At 49.6% G+C, this 23530-nt stretch overlaps 1 protein-coding gene across 1 annotated transcript in view; it reads right to left on the reverse strand.

Moving 5' to 3' along the window:
* The window catches only part of LOC123761592 (uncharacterized), a 338154-nt gene that overhangs the window by 282169 nt on the left and 32455 nt on the right, over positions 1-23530 (reverse strand). The window contains exons 2-3 of the mRNA XM_069330756.1: positions 6011-6045; positions 1297-1484 (exon numbers count right to left, since the gene is read on the reverse strand). Coding sequence (XP_069186857.1) covers positions 1297-1454 — 158 coding nt within the window. The 5' untranslated portion in view covers positions 1455-1484; positions 6011-6045. The remainder of the gene's footprint in view (positions 1-1296; positions 1485-6010; positions 6046-23530) is intronic.

The raw sequence follows: 23530 nt of genomic DNA on the forward strand, positions 1-23530 counted from the left end.
GTTGCATCCTTTCAAATATTAAAAATCAAACAAAGCTTCTTCTAGAGATGAACAGATAGGGAAGTATGACTCTTTTATGCTGGGACAGGGGAATACAGGCTGAACTCTGTAACATCACCTAGTTGCACTCACCTAGTTGTGCTTGCGTGGGGGGGTTGAGCTTTGTCCCTTTGATACCCCCCCCCCACTTCTCAACAGTCAATAAACTCGTGTAATGGTTCCTGAGCCTATTGGGCTCTATCAAATCTACATTTGAAACTGTATATGGAGTCTGCCTCCACTACACCACTGCTTAGTGCATTCCATTTGTTAACTACCCTGATACTGAAAAAAAAGTTCTAATGTCTCAGTGGCTTATTTCGGTACTAAGTTACCGCCTGTGTCCAGTTGTTCGAGCTCAACCCGTGCTAAAGGTCAGTGATGATGAAACCCCGTGATCTCCTCTGCTGGAGATCACGGGGTTTCACATCAATTCTCTACCAGTCAAGTAACCCGAAAATCACAATTGATATTCATCTACCATGACCGCGATTCTCTAGATGATCACGTTGTATGGAACTAAGGAGTCGTATCGAGTTGTCATGCGGTACTCTGCACTAGTGGCCATATAGCTTGACTGACGCACTTCTGATGTAGACAAACTCTGGAGGCAGAATGACTGGCACGCCCAAGCTATACTTCACTGACTTTCCCGCGGGTACAACAGTCCAGTTTATGGTCCAGTTTATGAGTGGCTAATGAGATACAAGTAATAGTGCCTGATCCAATGAAAAGAGATTACTCATGTCAGTTAGGGCCATGACGTCATGGATACGTCATGGCTGAGGCCTACGGCAGTTGAGTAATTATAGATGGTCGACCCTTATTTCTCCTCCTCCTAACCACAAACCTGAAAATTTCCCTCTGACGCCTTCAAGGTGATGAAGCCGCGAGGTGCTAAACAACTGATGTATATATGTTCAGCTGCTCTAATTAATTGGGGACCAGGCATACAACCACACTTGTAATATCTTTGGTGTACTGATTATGTGGGCTGTCTGGAATTACCAAATATGGCAGATTTAAGTTCCTAGTTAAAGAATTTCGACTTGTGTGTACTATTAGTGCACACACGAGAGTTCACACTGATTTATACAGTCATACACTTTATACAACTATGACAGCTGTGAAAAATCATTTTCTCAGAGTACAAGTACTGGAGAGCAAAGGAAAGGCCGCGAGGAACACATAAAGAAAGGTGAAAGGTTGAGAACACTGGACATGGCGTCAGGTGTAAAATAATGTCTCTTACTGTACCTTGGTGACGATGACGACACAGTTGTAGTGTGGTGCGGGTCGTGAGTGGCGTCGGCGTCATGGGGACGACCCAGCCCGGGAGAACTGACAACTGCAGCATCCTGCAGTACCTCCTGGCTGGCAGTTCTCCCTCTTCCAGGTAGATCCAAGGGCTCCATGTTGGCATGGCAACGGGACGGGAACCACACCTGAAAGAGTAAATACTTGTAGTAGAGGAGAGAACGGCCATGGTCCGTGCAGGCCATGGACGGACCATGTGGACGGTGATGGTCCGTGTAGGCCATGGACGGACCGTGTGGACGGTGATGGTCCGTGCAGGCCATGGACGGAGGACCATGTTGACGGTGATGGTCCGTGCAGGCCATGGACGGAGGACCATGTTGACGGGGATGGTCCGTTTAGGCCATGGATGGACCATGTGTACGGGGATGGTCAGTGCAGGTCATGGACGGAGAACCGTGTGGACGGGGATCGTCCGTGCAGGCCATGGACGGAAGACCATGTTGATGGGGATGGTCCGTGCAGGCCATGGATGGACCATGTTGACGGGGATGGTCCGTGCAGGCCATGGACGGAGGACCGTGTGGGCGAGGATGGTCGGTGTAGGCCATGGACGGACCATGTGGACGGTGATGGTCCGTGCAGGCCATGGTCGGACCATATGTGGACGGTGATGGTCCGTGCAGGCCATGGTCGGACCATGTGGACGGTGATGGTCCGTGCAGGCCATGGTCGGACCATGTGGACGGTGATGGTCCTTGCAGGCCATGGACGGACCATGTGGACGGTGATGGTCCTTGCAGGCCATGGACGGTCTGTGTGAACGGCGATGGTCCGTGCCGGCCATGGACGGACCATGTGGACGGTGATAGTCCGTGCAGGTGATAGACGGACCATATGTGGATAGGGATGGTCCGTGCAGGCCATAGATGGACCATGTGGACGGCCATGGTCCGTGCAGGCCATGGACGGACTGTGTGGACGGCGATGGTCCGTGCAGGCCATGGACGGACTGTGTGGACGGGGATGGTCCATGCAGACCATGGACGGAGGAGCATGTGGACGGTGATGGTCCGTGCAGGCCATGGACGGAGGACCATGAGGACGGCGATGGTCCGTGCAGGCCATGGACGGAACATGAGGACGGGGATGGTCCGTGCAGACCATGGACGGAGGACCATGAGGACGGCGATGGTCCATGCATACCATGGACGGAGGACCATGTGGACGGGGATGGTCCGTGCAGACCATGGACGGACTGTGTGGACGGGGATGGTCCATGCAGACCATGGACGGAGGAGCATGTGGACGGTGATGGTCCGTGCAGGCCATGGACGGAGGACCATGAGGACGGCGATGGTCCGTGCAGGCCATGGACGGAACATGAGGACGGGGATGGTCCGTGCAGGCCATGGACGGAGGACCGTGTGGACGGGGATGGTCCGTGCAGACCATGGACGGAGGACCGTGTGGACGGGGATGGTCCGTGCAGGCCATGGACGGAGGACCGAGTGGACGGGGATGGTCCGTGCAGGCCATGGACGGAGGACCATGAGGACGGGGATGGTCCGTGCAGACCATGGACGGAGGACCATGAGGACGGGGATGGTCCGTGCAGGCCATGGACGGAGGACCGTGTGGACGGGGATGGTCCGTGCAGGCCATGGACGGAGGACCGTGTGGACGGGGATGGTCCGTGCAGGCCATGGACGGAGGACCGTGTGGACGGGGATGGTCCGTGCAGGCCATGGACGGAGGACCATGTGGACGGGGATGGTCCGTGCAGGCCATGGACGGAGGACCATGTGGACGGTGATGGTCCGTACAGACCATGGACGGAGGACCATGAGGACGGTGATGGTCCGTGCAGGCCATGGACGGAGGACCGTGTGGACGGGGAAGGTCCGTGCAGGCCATGGACGGAGGACCATGAGGACGGTGATGGTCCGTACAGACCAAGCCGGAGGACCGTGTGGACGGGGATGGTCCGTGCAGACCATGGACGGAGGACCATGAGGACGGGGATGGTCCGTGCAGGCCATGGACGGAGGACCGTGTGGACGGGGATGGTCCGTGCAGGCCATGGACGGAGGACCATGAGGACGGTGATGGTCCGTGCAGGCCATGGACGGAGGACCATGAGGACGGTGATGGTCCGTGCAGGCCATGGACGGAGGACCGTGTGGACGGGGAAGGTCCGTGCAGGCCATGGACGGAGGACCATGAGGACGGTGATGGTCCGTGCAGGCCATGGACGGAGGACCGTGTGGACGGGGAAGGTCCGTGCAGGCCATGGACGGAGGACCGTGTGGACGGGGAAGGTCCGTGCAGGCCATGGACGGAGGACCATGAGGACGGTGATGGTCCGTACAGACCAAGCCGGAGGACCGTGTGGACGGGGAAACAAGGGTGTAGTAGGGAAGGACATGTGGTCAAGAAGCAGGTGACAACACTAGGAACATGTACCAACTATATTAGGGGTAATATAGTTGCTCCAAATGATCAAAGTTACATTGCAGGTAAATGGCTTCAGATGTTGTGTGACATTTGGAAGGTCATTGATATATAAGAGAGATGAGTGGACCTATTATACTACCCTGTGCCGGTCGGCCATGGGAGCCGGTCGGCCGAGCGGACAGCACGCGGGACTTGTGATCCTGTGGTCCTGGGTTCGATCCCAGGCGCCGGCGAGAAACAATGGACAGAGTTTCTTTCATCCTATGCCCCTGTTACCTAGCAGTAAAATAGGTACCTGGGTGTTAGTCAGCTGTCACGGGCTGCTTCCTGGGGGTGGAGGCCTGGTCGAGGACCGGGCCGCGGGGACACTAAGCCCCCCGAAATCATCTCAAGAAGATAACCCTGCGGAATACCAATGTTAATTGGGAGAGTGGGAGAAGTAGCACCGTTCACTCTGCTGCCTGTCACTGAGGTATGATGGCAAGTACTGAAGGCAGTGACCTCTGACTCAGTTGTGTTGGAGTTTATGAAGAAGTTTATTGTGGTTAACAGTGTCATAAGCCTTATGTACGTCAAGACCTATAGTGGGTACTCTTTTTTGTCCCGAGCTGCATGTATTAGGATAAGGATATATAGTACATGTGTATCGTTGGTGCTTTTATGGGTCCTGAAGTCATATTGGCTTGAACTAAGTATAGTGAGCTTATCTACAAAGGAATAAATTTGTTGTTTATGAGTTGCTCCAAATTATCAGAAGTTCCTTTGCAGGCAATTAGGTGTGCATGTTAATTCCACATAAGTTATAACCACTACACATAAGGAACTTAACTGGTAGACTCCTCACAGTGTTCAAGAGAGAACTTGATGAACACCTCCAAAGGATACCTGATCAACCAGGCTGTGACTCATACGTCAGGCTGCGAGCAGCTGGTCCAACAGCCTGGTTGACCAGTCCAGCAACCGGGAGGCCTGGTGGAGGATCGGGCCGCGGGGACACTGAGCCCCGAAATCACCTCAAGGTAACCATACCTAAGAATTCTGCACTCCAACAAAACCTGCACTATGTGAACTAATTACAATTAATACTTCTTCCAAGTGTTCCAGGAATCACTCGGGACAGCCGAAGAGTGATCAGCAAGATGATGGTCAACTTGGCAAGTTATGGAAAGTCTGGGATATTAGCCATCAAGAACGGAGCGTATTCACTCTAACTCCAATAGTGGTTCAGACACAAACGCTCTGGACAGTCCACAGATCATGGGGCAACATTCAGCAGTATACATCTTAATACTCAACTGACCGACACGCTGTCAACTCATTGCTCGTCAAGCTTAATCTTCTAACCCTGTATACTACATGTGTCCAAATATATATAGCTGGTTATTATCTGTGTTTATCTTCACCAAAACCTTCATTACAAAACGTTACATTTGTGACCAAGGGAGTGAAAGGAACACCCAGTCTCAAGGATGGACAACTGGAACTACAGCACGGACTTCTCCACCAGGTTACCCTAATACAATGCCTATGAACCGCAATTATGGTTCATATGTCCCCGTGACGCAGTGGTAAGGCACTCGCCCATGTTAAATGGTTGTTAAACGATTAGGCGGGACGTATTCCACTCTTGGAGTTAGACTGACGATGATTGGTTATCGACTGCATATATTACCAGTCCTACACCTCACTCGACCATCCTCTTCCAGTTTGGAAAGAAGTATTAACTGTAATTATGGAAGAGTTATCAATTGTAACAAGTGGACTAAGTAGAATTAACAGATCCATCTCATTATCTGCTCATAAGCTAATGAGAAATATTGAGCAAGTATATTACTGACATAATATACTTGCTACAAATACATACACTACATGTTAGGCTTATATCAAGGTGTCTCTAGTGTCAAATTACTGACCCTCCCTTAGGATGAAATCCCCCACGCTGACTAACTCCTGGGTATCTATTTACTTCTAGGTGGACAGGGGCATGAGGAGATACGAAACGCAACCAACCATTTCTGTCCCGCCCGGAATTTGAACCCGAAATTCTCGATTGTGAGTCAAGAACGAACCCAACTATATTACTCAGGCTCGGTAGTGGAGGCAGATATGGAGAAGATAGACTATAAGATGCTCTGAGGGGCAAGAGAACACTACATTATTGTGCTTCAGAACATAATGGAGCTAAAGGAACTGGATAGACAAAGAAACACACTAAGGAATATGAGAGACTACAGACATAGAAAATTCCTCAACTTACTGTAGTCTCCAAGTGAAGTCCAGTGGGGGAGGGAACTGGAAAGGATAGGAAGGGAAGACAACAAATTAAATTATAGAAGTTGTTGCTGAGATATGTGCAGACGCAATGGACCTTTCATCCCACTCAAGAAGGAGGAGGATAAACAAGGCAGAGTGAACCCCTGGTTTAATAGGCAGTGCAGAAGCACAGGAGAGGAGCAAAAAAGCATGGAAAAAACACAGAGGAAGGATAAGAGAAAAATAGAGACACACTAAAGAGGGCCAGGAATGATTACACCAGAATAAGGCGGGAAGCTAAGAGACAATTTTGAAAACGAAAATACAGCAAAAACTAAGGACCAACCAAAGCTCTTTTATAGCCATATAAGGAGAAAACAAGAGACACCATGGGATAAGGCTAAAGAGGCAAAGGGAAAGTCTCATGGAAAACAAGGAAATGTGTGAGGAACTAAACAAAAGATTCAAGGAGGTCTTTACAATGGAACCAATGTGGAGACCAGAGTTGAGTGATGAAAGGCCAGAGGAAACACTGGATGACATAGTAGTCACAGTGGAAAAGGTTAAAAAACACCTGAAGGAACTAGGTTTAACAAATTCAATTGGACTAGACTTAATATCACCGTGGATACTGAAGGAGGCTGCAGAGGTACTATTTCACCCACTAACTGAAGTTTTTAATAAAACATTCGAAACAGGACAGCCAGGAGGCACCAAATTACAGACCACTGTCACTGACTAACAAAATTCCTTTCAAAGTGCTGGAGAGAGTAATCAGGTCGAGAAAAGTGGAGCATCTACAGACTATAAACTCTATAACAGAACAGCAGCATGGATTTAAAAAAGGGAAAGTCGTGCTTGACAAACCTGATCGAGTTCTATGACAAAGTTACTAGAATATGACAAGGAAAAAGACGGCTGGGAAGATAGCATTTTCCTAGACTGTCAAAAGGCATTTGACACTGTTCCTCATGAAAGGCTCGTGTACAAGATGGAGATGTAAGCTGGGATAACTGGAAAAACATGAAACTGGCTAAGGGAATACCGGAAGGACAGAAGACAGAGAGTCACAGTCAGAGGCGAGATCTCCAGTTGGAAAACTGTAACAAGTTGGTAACAAGGACTGGTCCTGGAACCTCTGTTGTTTCTAATTTATATTAATGGTTTACCCGAGGGAGTGAGCTCGTACATGTGAGTGTTAAAGAATTTTAGAGCTCGTACATGCTTTAGATAATGTTTTCGATAAATAATTAGAAACCTAAATCACGAATCGTTCAAAGCCGTCTACACAGCTTTTGTTAGACCAGTACTGGAATATGCAGCACCTGCTTGGAATCCATGTCTTGTGAAACATAAAACAAAAATCGAAAAAGTGTTGAGGTTTGCTACTAGATTAGTACCAGAGCTTAAAAGGTTAAGTTATGAGGATAGGCTGAAGGAACTGGGCCTCGCAATCTTAGAGAACAAAAGAAATAGAGTTATGATAACAACTTACAAGATATCAAGGGGAATAGTCAAGGTGGACAAGGACAGCCTCTTTAGTTGAGAGACAGTAAGACAAAAGGACACAAGTGAAAGCTGGAATCACAAATGAGTCAAAAGAAATGTAATAAAATACTCGTACCCTTTGCGGGTAGTAAACAAGTGTAAGGCACTAAGAGAAGGTGTGGAAGCCACCTCCGTTCCCAACTTTAGGGAAAGGTTTGACAAAGATAATGATTGCTAGAATACTGAAGTTTTAATGCACCAGGTAAAACTCTTTATTAATTTTGTCAGTTTACGTTACATATAACTGTATTATTACCATATGATATTCATGAATTGTAATTTCAATTTCATTCTTAATCTGACTATCTGTAACCTAGTAAATTAATTATTTGAATCTCAGTTCATCTATTCTTGTTATTACAATTTGATTAACAATCAAACTTCACTGTTCTGATCTCTATTTTTTAATTATATTTAAAACAAATTACTTATATAAGTAACAAACTCATGAGATAGATATTTGTTCTGTAATATTAAAAATCAGTTCTTAGTTTCTTTTTAAATCGAACCATATCATTATTTTATAGTTTGATGTACTTTGTTTCCGACTCAATATTTGTATATATTAATATTATTAAATTATACAAATTTCATCTCTTGTCAAACTCTTGCCTCATAATATAGTCTAATATGAATATCCTTAAATATGTCCATTCTTGCTGCACGCAAACTGACATTGATCTGAACAAGATCTGCTGTCACATCTCTACAACAACCAGCACATTGTGGACCAAACCCCACATCACAACATGGAGGAAGGACTATACCAGCACATTGATCATTATTACTGCAGTTAATACACGGCAAACCATGGAAAAATAAACTTCAAAATAACATTAGCCTATTAGTATTCAACCGAAATGTCAGATACATTTTGATGACATAAATGCACTACTAAAAGCACTAGGATAAAGCACTAAGATAAAGACGTGTTACGATAAAGACTGTATACAATTATTTGTAACTTAATCAGTACAAAGCTATTCATATCTGCAGGCCAGACAAAAAAGTGGGTCTGTACATCAATTAGTTATCAGGAAAACATCACTTGTTCAAGTGTCATCAGCAGTAGAGATGATTACTGTGAATATTCCTTTGCTCAGTTCTCGATCAAATCCTGTGACGATGTCAACGATATATGTTGAGCGAACTCGACCCCATTTTTTGTTTCCTAGTGGATGGTTGTGATCTTACTGACACGTGTGCAGTTTCCTTCTTACTATAAAATTTGTACTCCTCAGATGTGATGTGGAGCGGTACCTTGATCGACAAGAATCAGTTCCCCCAAGGCAGCCCTGAACTCAAGACTTATTCCAGTGGGAACAAGTGGGCCGAGTCGGTGGAGACTGTGAATTGTCTGTGATAACCACTGAAGAATTGGTGATTGGACCGACTTATCCCAGGATGGCCCAGTTGAGGTACTAGGTGGAATTAACGTCTGTCTGTCCACAATGTTAAGCCTTGTTATAGGTGAAGTCTTTTAAGGGAAGCCAGCCATAGTGTTGCTGGAGAGTGAAAGTGGTGTTCAGACACTGATGATACTGTGGAGGACTGGTCCATGATTTACTGAGAAAAGTGAACTTTTCGGCGTGAGGACCGTAGAAGAAAGGCTCAGGGAAGGTACCTTGAGTGTTGTATGATAGAAGATAGAAGTGGACTCGCCAAAATAAAAGTTCTAGAATAGAATGCAAAAGTTTTTTGTAGTGTCTTGTGTGAAAGTGACACCTGCTGTGTTATGTGTTGTACAGCCTTAATAAGCGTATATAGTTAAGTGACACCTGCTGTGTTATGTGTTGTACAGCCTTAATAAGCGTATATAGTTAAGTGACACCTGCTGTGTTATGTGTTGTACAGCCTTAATAAGCGTATATAGTTAAGTGACACCTGCTGTGTTATGTGTTGTACAGCCTTAATAAGCGTATATAGTTAAGTGACACCTGCTGTGTTATGTGTTGTACAGCCTTAATAAGCGTATATAGTTAAGAACACGTGTGATGGTTTTGTTTAGTGTTGCTTACTCCTCATGTCCGCTGGACTGACTATTACTATTCAGTTCCTGAAAACGTACCTATGACGCGGGGTTGGATCTGGTAAAATGAGACACTAAGGCCCCAGAGAAAGTGTAAATGGAATGAACCCGGTTACTGGCTAAGTGAGGCCGCAACCTATCCCTTAAGTTCTTTTTAACTATTGAACCTGTTTATAGGTTTCCTAATACCAATATAACTTCATTCTCAAATAATCTGGGGAATTACAAGTAACAAACTCAACAAAAATTACACCATTTTAGAAGATTTCAACATTGACTTTTGTCAACAAAATGGCTCCCAAGTCGACTACTTCCTTGACAGCATGAACTCCTGTATGCTAATCCCCACAATCATCAAGCCCACCGAATCACTCAAACATTCCAAACATTCGCTACATCCTTAGACCACATCTGGACTAACAGGCCTCTCTTGCTTTTGTTATAATCACCAACCAACTTCCTACCTTCCTCACAGCAAACATGGACATGACACCATCTGATTTCAACAAATTAACATTCAGACTTACACAGCAAAGCAGCAATAGTGTGGGAGAATAGATTTTGCCAGCTGTCTTAATGTGTGCAAAGTGAGTGCACGGTGACAGCGGAACTCTCACGAGTGCACAGAGTGTGCGCACAAGGTCGAGTTATTTTAATTCAAGACTTAGTGGGCCAGCCAGAGGCTTAGGGCCCGCGCAGGAATATTCCTGCCAAAAAAAAAAATCAAGACTCAGCCATGCCTTGTTGGGTATGTGCGGCGAGCTCACGTCATCAGAAGGCCAATGGTATTGCGAGGGTCGTCGCGTATCTAGTCGTTTGTTAATTAGAGCGAGGATAAGTGCTGTATGTCAACTAGTTAACTACAGGGAGCCACTATCCAGAAACAGTGAGGAAGAACTTTACGAGTCGCGGTCCAGAGAGGGGGACAAGGGCCCAACTGTCGCAGGAGCCCTAAGCTTGAGCCGTGACCTAGTTGTGACGTCATGGTCTCGCGCAACTTGGAGGCACGTGTCCTGATTGGGTAGGCTCCAGTGCCTAGTGACTGATTGGTCAATTTCATACATAAAGGCACGGAGTGTAAACAGAGCATTGTAGCTCCCGGCAGAGGTTTTCCTCGCCACAGGAACGTTGTTACATACGGACGAGGAAATCTGTGCTACTGGCCACTAGACAGATTTACCAACGAACGACGTTAATTAAGATCTCATCATCTGCCTAATTTCATTTAGCGCTATTCGCAGCAGAATCCAGTTCGTGATATGTGTTATTTAGCTGGTAATTATCACCACCACCACCACCCTCGTGTGTAGCTGCCACCACCACCACCCTCGTGTGTAGCTGCCACCACCACCACCCTCGTGTGTAGCTGCCACCACCACCACCCTCGTGTGTAGCTGCCACCACCACCACCCTCATGTGTAGCTGCCACCACCACCACCCTCATGTGTAGCTGCCACCACCACCACCCTCATGTGTAGCTGCCACCACCACCACCCTCATGTGTAGCTGCCACCACCACCACCCTCGTGTGTAGCTGCCATCACCACCACCCTCGTGTGTAGCTGCCATCACCACCACCCTCGTGTGTAGCTGCCATCACCACCACCCTCGTGTGTAGCTGCCATCACCACCACCCTCGTGTGTAGCTGCCATCACCACCACCCTCGCGTGTAGCTGCCATCACCACCACCCTCGTGTGTAGCTGCCATCACCACCACCCTCGTGTGTAGCTGCCACCACCACCACCCTCGTGTGTAGCTGCCATCACCATCACCCTCATGTGTAGCTGCATCACCACCACCCACGTGTGTAACTGCCATCACCACCACCCTCGAGTGTAGCTGCCACCACCACCCTCGTGTGTAGCTGCCATCACCACCACCCTCGTGTGTAGCTGCCACCACCACCACCCTCGTGTGTAGCTGCCATCACCACCACCCTCGTGTGTAGCTGCCACCACCACCACCCTCGTGTGTAGCTGCCATCACCATCACCCTCATGTGTAGCTGCCATCACCACCACCCTCGTGTGTAGCTGCCATCACCACCACCCTCGTGTGTAGCTGCCACCACCACCACCCTCGTGTGTAGCTGCCATCACCACCACCCTCGTGTGTAGCTGCCATGCCACCACCACCACCCTCGTGTGTAGCTGCCACCACCACCACCCTCGTGTGTAGCTGCCATCACCACCACCCTCGTGTGTAGCTGCCATAACCACCACCCTCGTGTGTAGCTGCCACCACCACCACCCTCGTGTGTAGCTGCAATCGCCACCACCCTCGTGTGTAGCTGCCATCGCCACCACCATTGTGTGTGTAGCTGCCATCACCATCACCCTCGTGTGCAGCTGCCATCACCACCACCCTCATGTGAAGCTGCCATCACCACCACCCTCGTGTGTAGCTGCCACCACCACCACCCACGTGTGTAGCTGCCATCACCACCACCCTCGTGTGTGGCTGCCATCACCATCACCCTCGTGTGTGGCTGCCATCACCACCATCCTCGTGTGTAGCTGCCATCACCATCACCCTAGAGTGTGGCTGCCATCACTAACACCCTCGAGTGTAGCCGCCATCACCACCACCCTCGAGTGTAGCTGCCACCACCACCACCCTCGAGTGTAGCTGCCATCACCACCACCCTCGAGTATAGCTGCCATCACCACCCTCGAGTGTAGCTGCCAACACCACCCTTGAGTGTAGCTGTCACCACCACCACCCTCGTGTGTAGCTGCCATCACCACCACCCTCGTGTGTAGCTGCCATCACCACCACCCTCATGTGTAGCTGCCATCACCACCACCCTCGAGTGTAGCGGCCAACATCACCACCTTCGAGTGTAGCTGCCATCACCACCACCCTCGAGTGCAGCGGCCAACATCACCACCTTCGAGTGTAGCTGCCATCACCACCACCCTCGAGTGTAGCTGCCACCACCACAACCCTCGAGTATAGCTGCCACCATCACCACCCTCGAGTGTAGCTGCAACCATCACCACCCTCCTGTGTAGCTGCCATCACCACCATCCTCATGTGTAGCTGCCACCACCACCACCCTCGAGTGTAGCTGCCACCACCACCCTCGTGTGTAGCTGCCATCACCACCACCCTCATGTGTAGCTGCCATCACCACCACCCTCGAGTGTAGCTGCCACCATCACCACCCTCGAGTATAGCTGCCACCATCACCACCCTCGAGTGCAGCTGCCATCACCACCACCCTCGAGTGTAGCTGCCACCACCACCACCCTCGAGTATAGCTGCCACCATCACCACCCTCGAGTGTAGCTGCCATCACCACCACCCTCGAGTGTAGCTGCCACCACCACCACCCTCCACTATAGCTGCCACCATCACCACCACCCTCGAGTGTAGCTGCCACCACCACCACCCTCGTGTGTGGCTGCCATCACCACCACCCTCGTGTGTGGCTGCCATCACCACCACCCTCGTGTGCAGCTGCCATCGCCATCACCCTCATGTGTAGCTGCCATCACCACCACCCTCATGTGTAGCTGCCATCACCATCACCCTCATGTGTAGCTGCCATCACCACCACCCTCGAGTGTAGCTGCCATCATCACCACCCTCGTGTGTAGCTTCCATCATCACCACCCTCGTGTGTAGCTGCCATCACCACCCTCGAGTGAAGCTGCCATCACCACCACCCTCGAGTGTAGCTGCCATCACCACCACCCTCGAGTGTAGCTGTTATCACCACCACACTCGTATGTAGCTGCCATCACCAGCACCCTCGAGTGTAGCTGTCACCACCACCACCCTCGAGTGTAGCTGCCATCACCACCATCCTCGAGTGTAGCTGCAATCACCACCACCCTCGAGTGTAGCTGCCACCATCTCCACCCTCGAGTGTAGCTGCCACCACCACAACCCTCGAGTGTAGCTGCCAACACCACTACCCTCGAGTGTAGCTGCCATCACCACCACCCTCGAGTGTACCTGCCACCATCCCCACCCTCGTGTGTAGCTGCCATCACCACAACAATCGTGTGTAGCTGCCATCACTACCACCCTCGAGTGTAGCTGCCACCATCATCACACTCGAGTGTAGCTGGTATCACCACAACACTCGAGTGTAGCTGCCATCACCACCACACTCGAGTGTAACTGCCATCACCACCACCCTCGAGTGTACCTGCCAACAGCCCCACCCTCGTGTGTAGCTGCCATCACCACCTCCCTCGATTGCAGCTGCCACCATCACCACCCTCCAGTGTAGCTGCCATCACCACCACCCTCTAGTGTAGCTGCCACCATCACCATCCTCGAGTGTAGCTGCCATCACCACCACCCTCGAGTGTAGCTGCCATCACCACCACCCTCGAGTGTAACTGCAACCATCACCACCCTCGAGTGAAGCTGCCATCGCAACCTACCTCGAGTGTAGCTGCCATCACCACACTCCAGTGTAAGTGCCATCACCACCTTCGAGTGTAGCTGCCATCACCACCACTCTCGTGTGTAGCTGCCATCACCACCACCCTCGAGTGTAGCTGCCATCACCACCACCCTCGAGTGTAGCTGCCACCACCACCACCCTCGTGTGTAGCTGCCACCACCACCACCCTAGTGTGTAGCTGCCACCACCACCACCCTCGTGTGTAGCTGCCATCACCGCTACCCTCGTGTGTAACTGCAACTATCACCACCCTCGAGTGTACCTGCCATCACCACCACCCTCGTGTGAACCTGCCATCACCACCATCCTCGGGAGTAGCTGCCACCACCACCATCCTCGAGTATAGCTGCCATCACTACCACCCTCGTGTGTAGCTGCCATCACCACCACCCTCGAGTGTAGCTGCCACCATCACCACCCTCGAGTGTAGCTGCCATCATCACCACTCTCGAGTGTAACTGCAACCATCACCACCCTCGAGTGTAGCTGCCATCATCACCACCCTCGAGTGTAACTGCAACCATCACCACCCACGAGTGAAGCTGCCATCACCACCACCCTCGAGTGAAGCTGCCATCTCCACCACCCTCGAGTGTAGCTGCCACCATCACCACAGTCGAGTGTAACTGCCATCACCACCACCCTTTTGTGTAGCTGCCACCACCACCACCCTCGAGCGTAGCTGCCATCCCCACCACCCTCGAGTGTAGCTGCCACCACCACTACCCTCGTGTGTGGCTGCCACCATCACCACCCTCGAGTATAGCTGCCACCATCACCACCCACGAGTGTAGCTGCCATCACCACCACCCTCGAGTGTAGCTGCCATCACCACCACCTTCGAGTGTAGCTGCCACCACCACCACCCTCGAGTATAGCTGCGACCATCACCACCTACGAGTGTAGCTGCCATCACGACCACCCTCGAGTGTAGCTGCCACCACCACCACCCTCGTGTGTAGTTGCCATCACCATCCTCGAGTATAGCTGCCAACACCACCACCATCGAGTATAGCTGCCACCATCACCACCCTCGAGTTTAGTTGCCACCACCACCACCCTCGAGTGCAGCTGCCATCTCCACCACCCTAGAGTGTAGCTGCCACCACCACTACCCTCGTGTGTGGCTGCCACCATCACCACCCTCGAGTGTAGCTGCCACCACCACCACCCTCGAGTGTAGCTGCCACCATCACCACCCTCGAGTTTAGTTGCCACCACCACCACCCTCGAGTGCAGCTGCCATCACCACCACCCTCGAGTGTAGCTGCCATCACCACCACCCTCGAGTGTAGCTGCCATCACCAACAATCTCGTGTGTAGCTGCCATCACCACAACCCTCGTGAGTCGCTGCCATCACCACCACCCTCGAGCGTAGCTGCCATCACCCTCACCCTCGAGTGTAGCTGCCATCACCACCCTCGAGTGTAGCTGCCTTCAACACTACACTCGAGAGTAGTTGCCATCACCACCCTCGAGTGTAGCTGCCACCAACACCACCCTCCAGTGTAGCTGCCATCACCACCACCCTCAAGTGTAGCTGCCACCACCACCACCCTCGAGTGTAGATGCCACGATCACCACCCTCGAGTGTAGCTGCCACCATCTCCACCCTCGAGTATAGCTGCCACCATCACCACTCTCGTGAGTGGCTGCCACCAACACCACCCTCGAGTGTAGCTGCCACCACCACCACCCTCCAGTGTAGCTGCCATCACCACCACCCTCAAGTGTAGCTGCCATCACCACCACCCTTTTGTATAGCTGCTACCACGACCACCTTCGAGTGTAGCTGCCTTCACCACCACCCTCGAGTGTAGCTGCCTTCACCACCACCCTCGAGTGTAGCTGCCACCACCACCACCCTCGAGTGTAGCTGCCACCACCACCACCCTCGTGTGTAGCTGCCACCACCACCACCACCCTCGAGTGTAGCTGCCACCACCACTACCCTCGTGTGTGGCTGCCACCATCACCACCCTCGAGTGTAGCTGCCACAATCACCACCCAAGAGTGTAGCTGCCAACCACCACCACCCTCGAGTGCAGCTGCCATCCCCACCCCCCTCGAGTGCAGCTGCCACCACCACCACCACCACCCTCGAGTGTAGCTGCCACCACCACCACCCTCGAGCATAGCTGCTATCACCACCACCCTCGAGTGTAGGTGCCATCACCACCCCCCCCCCCCGAGTGTAGCTGCCATCACCAATAATCTCGTGTGTAGCTGCCATCACCACAACCTTCGTGAGTGGCTACCATCACCACCACCCTCGAGCGTAGCTGCCATCACCACAACCCTCGTGTGTGGCTGCCACCATCACCACCTACGAGTGTAGCTGCCACCATCTGCCCTCGTGAGTAGCTGTCACCAACACCACCCTCGAGTGTAGCGGACATCACCACTACACTCGAGTGTTGCTGCCATCGCCACCACCCTCGAGTGTAGCTGCCATCACCACCACCCTTGAGTGTAGCTGCCATCACCACCACCCTCATGTGTAGCTGCCATCACCACCACCCTCATGTGTAGCTGCCATCACCACCACCCTCGTGTGTAGCTGCCATCACCACCACCCTCATGTGTAGCTGCCATCACCACCACCCTCATGTGTAGCTGCCATCACCACCACCCTCGTGTGTAGCTGCCATCACCACCACCCTCATGTGTAGCTGCCATCACCACCACCCTCGTGTGTAGCTGCCATCACCACCACCCTCGAGCGTAGCTGCCATCACCACAACCCTCGTGTGTGGCTGCCACCATCACCACCTACGAGTGTAGCTGCCACCATCTGCCCTCGTGAGTAGCTGTCACCAACACCACCCTCGAGTGTAGCGGACATCACCACTACACTCGAGTGTTGCTGCCATCACCACCACCCTCGAGTGTAGCTGCCATCACCGCCCCCCTCGGGTGAAGCTGCCATCACCAGCAACCTCGTGTGGAGCTGCCATCACCACCACCCTCGAGTGTAGCTGTTATACCCACCCCCCTCGAGTGTAGCTGCCATCACCAACAATCTCGTGTGTAGCTGCCATCACCAAAACCTTCGTGAGTGGCTACCATCACCACCACCCTCGAGCGTAGCTGCCATCACCACAACCCTCGTGTGTAGCTGCCACCATCACCACCTACGAGTGTAGCTGCCACCATCACCACCCTGGAGTGTAGCTGCCACCATCACCACCACCCTCGTGTGTAGCTGCCACCACCACCACCCTCGAGTGCAGCTGCCATCCCCACCACCCTCATGTGTAGCTATCACCACCACCCTCGAGTGTAGCTGCCATCACCACCACCCTCGTGTGTAGCTGCCATCATCACCACCCTCATGTGTAGCTATCACCACCACCCTCGAGTGTAGCTGCCATCACCACCACCCTCGTGTGTAGCTGCCATCACCACCACCCTCGTGTGTAGCTGCCATCACCACCACCCTCGTGTGTAGCTGCCATCACCACCACCCTCGTGTGTAGCTGCCATCACCTCCACCCTCATGTGGAGCTGCCATCACCACCACCCTCGTGTGTAGCTGCCATCACCACCACCCTCATGTGTAGCTGCCATCACCACCACCCTCGTTTGTAGCTGCCATCACCACCACCCTCGAGTGTAGCTGCCACCATCACCACCCTCGTGTGTAGCTGTAATCACCACCACCCTCGAGTGTAGCTGCCATCACCACCACCATTGTGTGTAGCTGCCATCACCTCCACCCTCGTGTGTAGCTGCCATCACAACCACCCTCGAGTGTAGCTGCCACCACCACCACCCTCCTGTGTAGCTGCCATCACCACCACCCTCGCGTGTAGCTGCCATCACCACCACCCTCGAGTGTAGCTGCCACCACCACCACCCTCGTGCGTAGCTGCCATCACCACCACCCTCGTGCGTAGCTGCCATCACCACCACCCTCGTGTGTAGCTGCCATCACCACCACCCTCGTGTGTTGCTGCCACCATCACCACCCTCGAGTGTAGCTGCCATCACCACCACCCTCGTGTGTAGCTGCCATCACCACCACCACCCTCGAGTATAGCTGCCACCACCACCACCCTCAAGTGTAGCTGCCATAACCACCACCCTCGAGTGTAGCTGCCATCACCACCCTCTAGTGTAGCTGCCATCACCACCCTCGAGTGTAACTGCCACCACCACCACCCTCGAATGTAGCTGCCACCACCACCAACCTCGATTGTAGCTGCCATCACCACCACCCTCGTGTGTACCTGCCATCACCACCACCCTCGTGTGTAGCTGCCATCACCACCACCCTCAAGTGTAGCTGCCATCACCACCACCCTCGTGTGTAGCTGCCACCATCACCACCCTCGAATGTAGCTGCCATCACCACCACCCTCGTGTGTAGCTGCCATCACCGCCACCCTCGTGTGTAGCTGCCACCATCTCCACCCTCGAGTGTAGCTGCCATCACCACCACCCTCGTGTGTAGCTGCCATCACCGCCACCACCCTCGTGTGTGGCTGCCATCACCACCACCCTCGTGTGTAGCTGCCATCACCACCACCCTCGTGTGTAGCTGCCGTCACCCTCGAGTGTAGCTGCCATCACCACCACCCTCGTGTGTAGCTGCCATCACCACCACCCTCGTGTGTAGCTGCCACCATCACCACCCTCGAGTGTAGCTGCCATCACCACCACCCTCGTGTGTAGCTGCCACCATCACCACCCTCGAGTGTTGCTGCCACCATCACCACCCTCGAGTGTAGCTGCCATCACCACCACCCTCGTGTGTAGCTGCCATCATCACCACCCTCGAGTGTGGCTGCCATCCCCACTACCACCCTCGTGTGTGGCTGCCATCACCGCCACCTCGTGTGTGGCTGCCATCACCGCCACCCTCGTGTGTGGCTGCCATCACCACCACTATGTGTTACATGCACCACGTGCGGTCACTGCTGGAGTATTCCATAGGATCATCTACAGTTCATCTTGTGTGTAAGCAAGGCGTGAGTGACAGGTCAGCCTTAATGTGAGAACAAATATATGTCTTGTTCGTAAAGTGTTTCCTTGTGTAGATCATGGACCAGCCATCCGACCTGTAGTTATCCAGTTATCACCCGGTACAGTCGTGAGTTAACCTGGTCGAGGTAACCATCGGGACAGGTGTCGGTACAGCAGTGTAGATGACAGTGTATCCGTTCACTGTCGTTGGTGTCAGTGTTACACTTATGCTACACATGTGGTATATTATACTTTTGTGTTCTACGGTGTTGTTATTGTTAATGTATTATTATATCATTATTATTTCCTTATTGAGTACTCTTCTGTCTGTATGATACTGTGTATCTTACTTCCTTTCCAGATAACAATGGAAGAGTAAGTCATTGTTGTGTCTAGGTGACACCTGTGACGTTTATGTATTTTCTCATTCATTGATTATTGTGTAGTGTGCACAGCAGTGTTGTGTGCACAGCAGTGTTGTGTGCACAGCAGTGTTGTGTGCACAGCAGTGTTGTGTGCACAGCAGTGTTGTGTGCACAGCAGTGTTGTGTGCACAGAAGTGTTGTGTGCACAGCAGTGTTGTGTGCACAGCAGTGTTGTGTGCACAGCAGTGTTGTGTGCACAGCAGTGTTGTGTGCACAGCAGTGTTGTGTGCACAGAAGTGTTGTGTGCACAGCAGTGTTGTGTGCACAGCAGTGTTGTGTGCACAGCAGTGTTGTGTGCACAGCAGTGTTGTGTGCACAGCAGTGTTGTGTGCACAGCAGTGTTGTGTGCACAGCAGTGTTGTGTGCACAGAAGTGTTGTGTGCACAGCAGTGTTGTGTGCACAGAAGTGTTGTGTGCACAGCAGTGTTGTGTGCACAGAAGTGTTGTGCTTTTGTGTTCTCATAATGTGTTGAGTATCATTGATTTGTTGCAGTCCTTAGCGACAAGTGTTAATGTAATAATTACTTGATTGTTGCAGTCCTTAGCGACAAGTGTTAATGTAATAATTACTTGATTGTTGCAGTCCTTAGTGACAAGTGTTAATATAATAATTACTTGATTGTTGCAGTCCTTAGTGACAAGTGTTAATGTAATAATTACTTGATTGTTGCAGTCCTTAGTGACAAGTGTTAATATAATAATTACTTGATTGTTGCAGTCCTTAGTGACAAGTGTTAATATAATAATTACTTGATTGTTGCAGTCCTTAGTGACAAGTGTTAATGTAATAATTACTTGATTGTTGCAGTCCTTAGTGACAAGTGTTAATGTAATAATTACTTGATTGTTGCAGTCCTTAGCGACAAGTGTTAATGTAATAATTACTTGATTGTTGCAGTCCTTAGCGACAAGTGTTAATGTAATAATTACTTGATTGTTGCAGTCCTTAGCGACAAGTGTTAATGTAATAATTACTTGATTGTTGCAGTCCTTAGCGACAAGTGTTAATGTAATAATTACTTGATTGTTGCAGTCCTTAGTGACAAGTGTTAATGTAATAATTACTTGATTGAAGATTAACGCCAGAATGCCTTCAAAATATTGCTGAACTTTTTCCATATTACATTTTTTTTAACGCTTCTTCATCTTCTTCCTCTTCCCCTTCCTTGCCATCTTCTTCATTGCACTCTTCTGTCTTTTTGCTGCAAATAAACCCATAATTTCTTCATCAGTCATGTTTTGAAAGGTTGAGGTTTCTTCGTCATAATCTATGCACTTATCCATGTCATCTTCTATTGTATCTGTCACCAATTCTGCTCTCAGTTCTGGGGACTTAATTCCCTTGACATAGTCCAGGAGTTCCTCTCTTAATGTTTTCTTCTCGCTAACTTTCTTGGCCGCAAATCCATCAAAATCGGCCTCGTCAACTTCCTTAGGAAACAGACCTGACGTAGGGCAAAGTTTTTTCCAACCATTTCTTAATGTTTGTTTTACCTCGTCCCATGCACTAGTAATTGTCAAGATAGCTAACTTTACTGTGAAGACTTTTGAAAAGGCCTTAACTGTTCCTGGCTGACTATTAAACGTCTGGCAAACATCCTCTTGTAGTGGTGCTTAAGGTTCTTAATTATCCCTTGATCCATCCAAGGGTTGGACCACTGAAGTTGTATTGGGTAGTAAGAACGTAGCAATGATATTGTCATTTACCAGCCCATCACCTCGTGGATGCGTTGCAGTATTATCTAACAGCAGCAGCACAACTTTGCTGTTTTGTGGGAGGCCAACACTTTTCAGGTGCTCCTTCAACTCGGGTACAAAGTTCTTATTAAACCACTCAGAAAATATTACTCGAGACATCCACGCACTTGACTGGTTCTTATAAATCACAGGGAGGCACCTAGCTCACTTTAAAAGCCCTGGGTTTTTGCTGATTTCAATCACAAGTAATTTCAATTTTTGCATGCCACCTGCATTTGCACAGCACAACACATAAATTCTCGGTTTGTTCAGCTTATAACCACCTGAAGGATCGTCTGCACCACTATGAGCCATCGTGTCTATGGGTAACATATACCAGCACAAACCTGTCTCGTCAGCATTACAAAGTTCTGGAGATAAATTTTGTTCCTGCATCATCTCCGCAAATTTACTTAAATACTCGTCGGCGCCAGGAGTGTCAGCAGACTGTAGACAGTAGCCAGTAGACTGTATTTCACCATGTACCCTAATGAACCTAATGCCATGGCGGATTTTAAAGCTTCTGAGCCATTCACCACTGTGTACACACTTTTCTGTAATTTTTATTGGCTTGGTGAAATTCAGGTGCCTTTTCCATGAGTAAGCCTGCCACTGGCTTCTTAGTCTCCCCTTGTACCACAGCCACACTGCATTATAAACACTTTTCACATTTGCTTTACTAACTACCTTTTTATTTATTTCGTATTGCCTTATCACTTCTAGAGTAATATTACAAAACTATAAGTTTAGCCTTAAGAAGATCAAAAACAGTACTCTTGCCAATGCCATATTCAGCGCACATGACGCTTCTCAGGACTCCGCTCTCCACCTTTTTAATTATTTCAACTTTCTTCTCAAATATCATCACTGATCATCACTGACACAATGAGTGCATTAGGAGCTGACATGGTGTACGGATGTTCCTACATTGTGACGATATTACCAACAAAGTAACATAATGAACTCCCCAATCTCGTGACAAATCAAAACAATGGGACGAAAATCGGAGACGTCACAGGGAAGAAGGCAAGAGAGTGGCGCCGACACGGTCAGTGGGCAAACGAAGCCCATATCCCACCCACTCACCCCCGGGCCGCGAGGCCTGACGGACACTTGCGTGATAAGATACCACGAACCATTTTATGCGAACCTATCACTACCCGAACTCAAGTATCCAAACCAAACCAAATCGGGAAACTGGCATTTTTGGATAGAGAGCGTTCGCAAAGGGCGCGGCTGACTGAATCCTTTTTTTGTAATTAGATTTAAAGATGCAAAAGGAAATATGAAAAGTCATCTCTAACATCTTGGACTCTAAACAACAATCATATAACGAACATCTTAAACTCTCCAAAGATTGCTACACACTTGCAACAGACTTAGAAACTGCAAAAGAATTTAATAGATTTTTTTTCATCTATTGGGTCTAACCTTGCCAGAAATATCCCAGAGACCCAAACACGTGACACTGTTGATATGCTTGCAAAAAATGCCTATAGAAAACCAGTAGTAGAAATTGATATGGGTGTTTCATTAGCAGTGACAAAGAGTGACAGTGACTTAAACAAATATCTAATGAAAATCTCACTGACCTAACAAATTCACAAAGACCTGAAAGTTGTAGCATTAAATATTATGATAATAAATATCGTGAGGAGACATTCACATATGAGACTAATCGAGCAAGAACTCGGCAATGTGATGTTATAGTGGTCAGAACACGGCTGGCCACTTATAACACTGGCCAGTATCTGACAGCTTTCTCAAAACCCAAATGTCGAGTACACAATGTGTCAACTTTATGAAAGAGAAAACATGCACTCCCTTGAACAATATATTGTAGAATGTCCCATATTGACTGACTTTCGTCCTCGTGCGCTGAGGTATGCTGAACTGTGTAATTACTATAATTACTACTCTGTAATTACTATGAATACTGAAACACTTGATGATATATTGGACTATAGGTCCAATATAAATATGAAGATAAAACTAGGTAAAACTCCAAGATGAACTAGGTATATATATATATATATATATATATATATATATATATATATATATATATATATATATATATATATATATATATATATATATATATATATATATATATATACATATACATACATACATATATATATATATATTTATATATATATATATATATATATATATATATATATATATATATATATATATATATATATATATATATATAGAACTGAAAACTCACACCCCAGAAGTGACTCGAACCCATACTCCCAGATGCCACGCAACTGGTATGTACAAGACGCCTTAATCCACTTGACCATCACGACCGGACATAATGAGGTGATAGCCGAGGCTATTTGAACCACCCCACCGCCGGCACTCGGATAGTAATCTTGGG

Source organism: Procambarus clarkii, chromosome 24, assembly GCF_040958095.1.
Source record: "Procambarus clarkii isolate CNS0578487 chromosome 24, FALCON_Pclarkii_2.0, whole genome shotgun sequence".
Classification (NCBI taxonomy): Eukaryota; Metazoa; Arthropoda; class Malacostraca; order Decapoda; family Cambaridae; genus Procambarus; species Procambarus clarkii.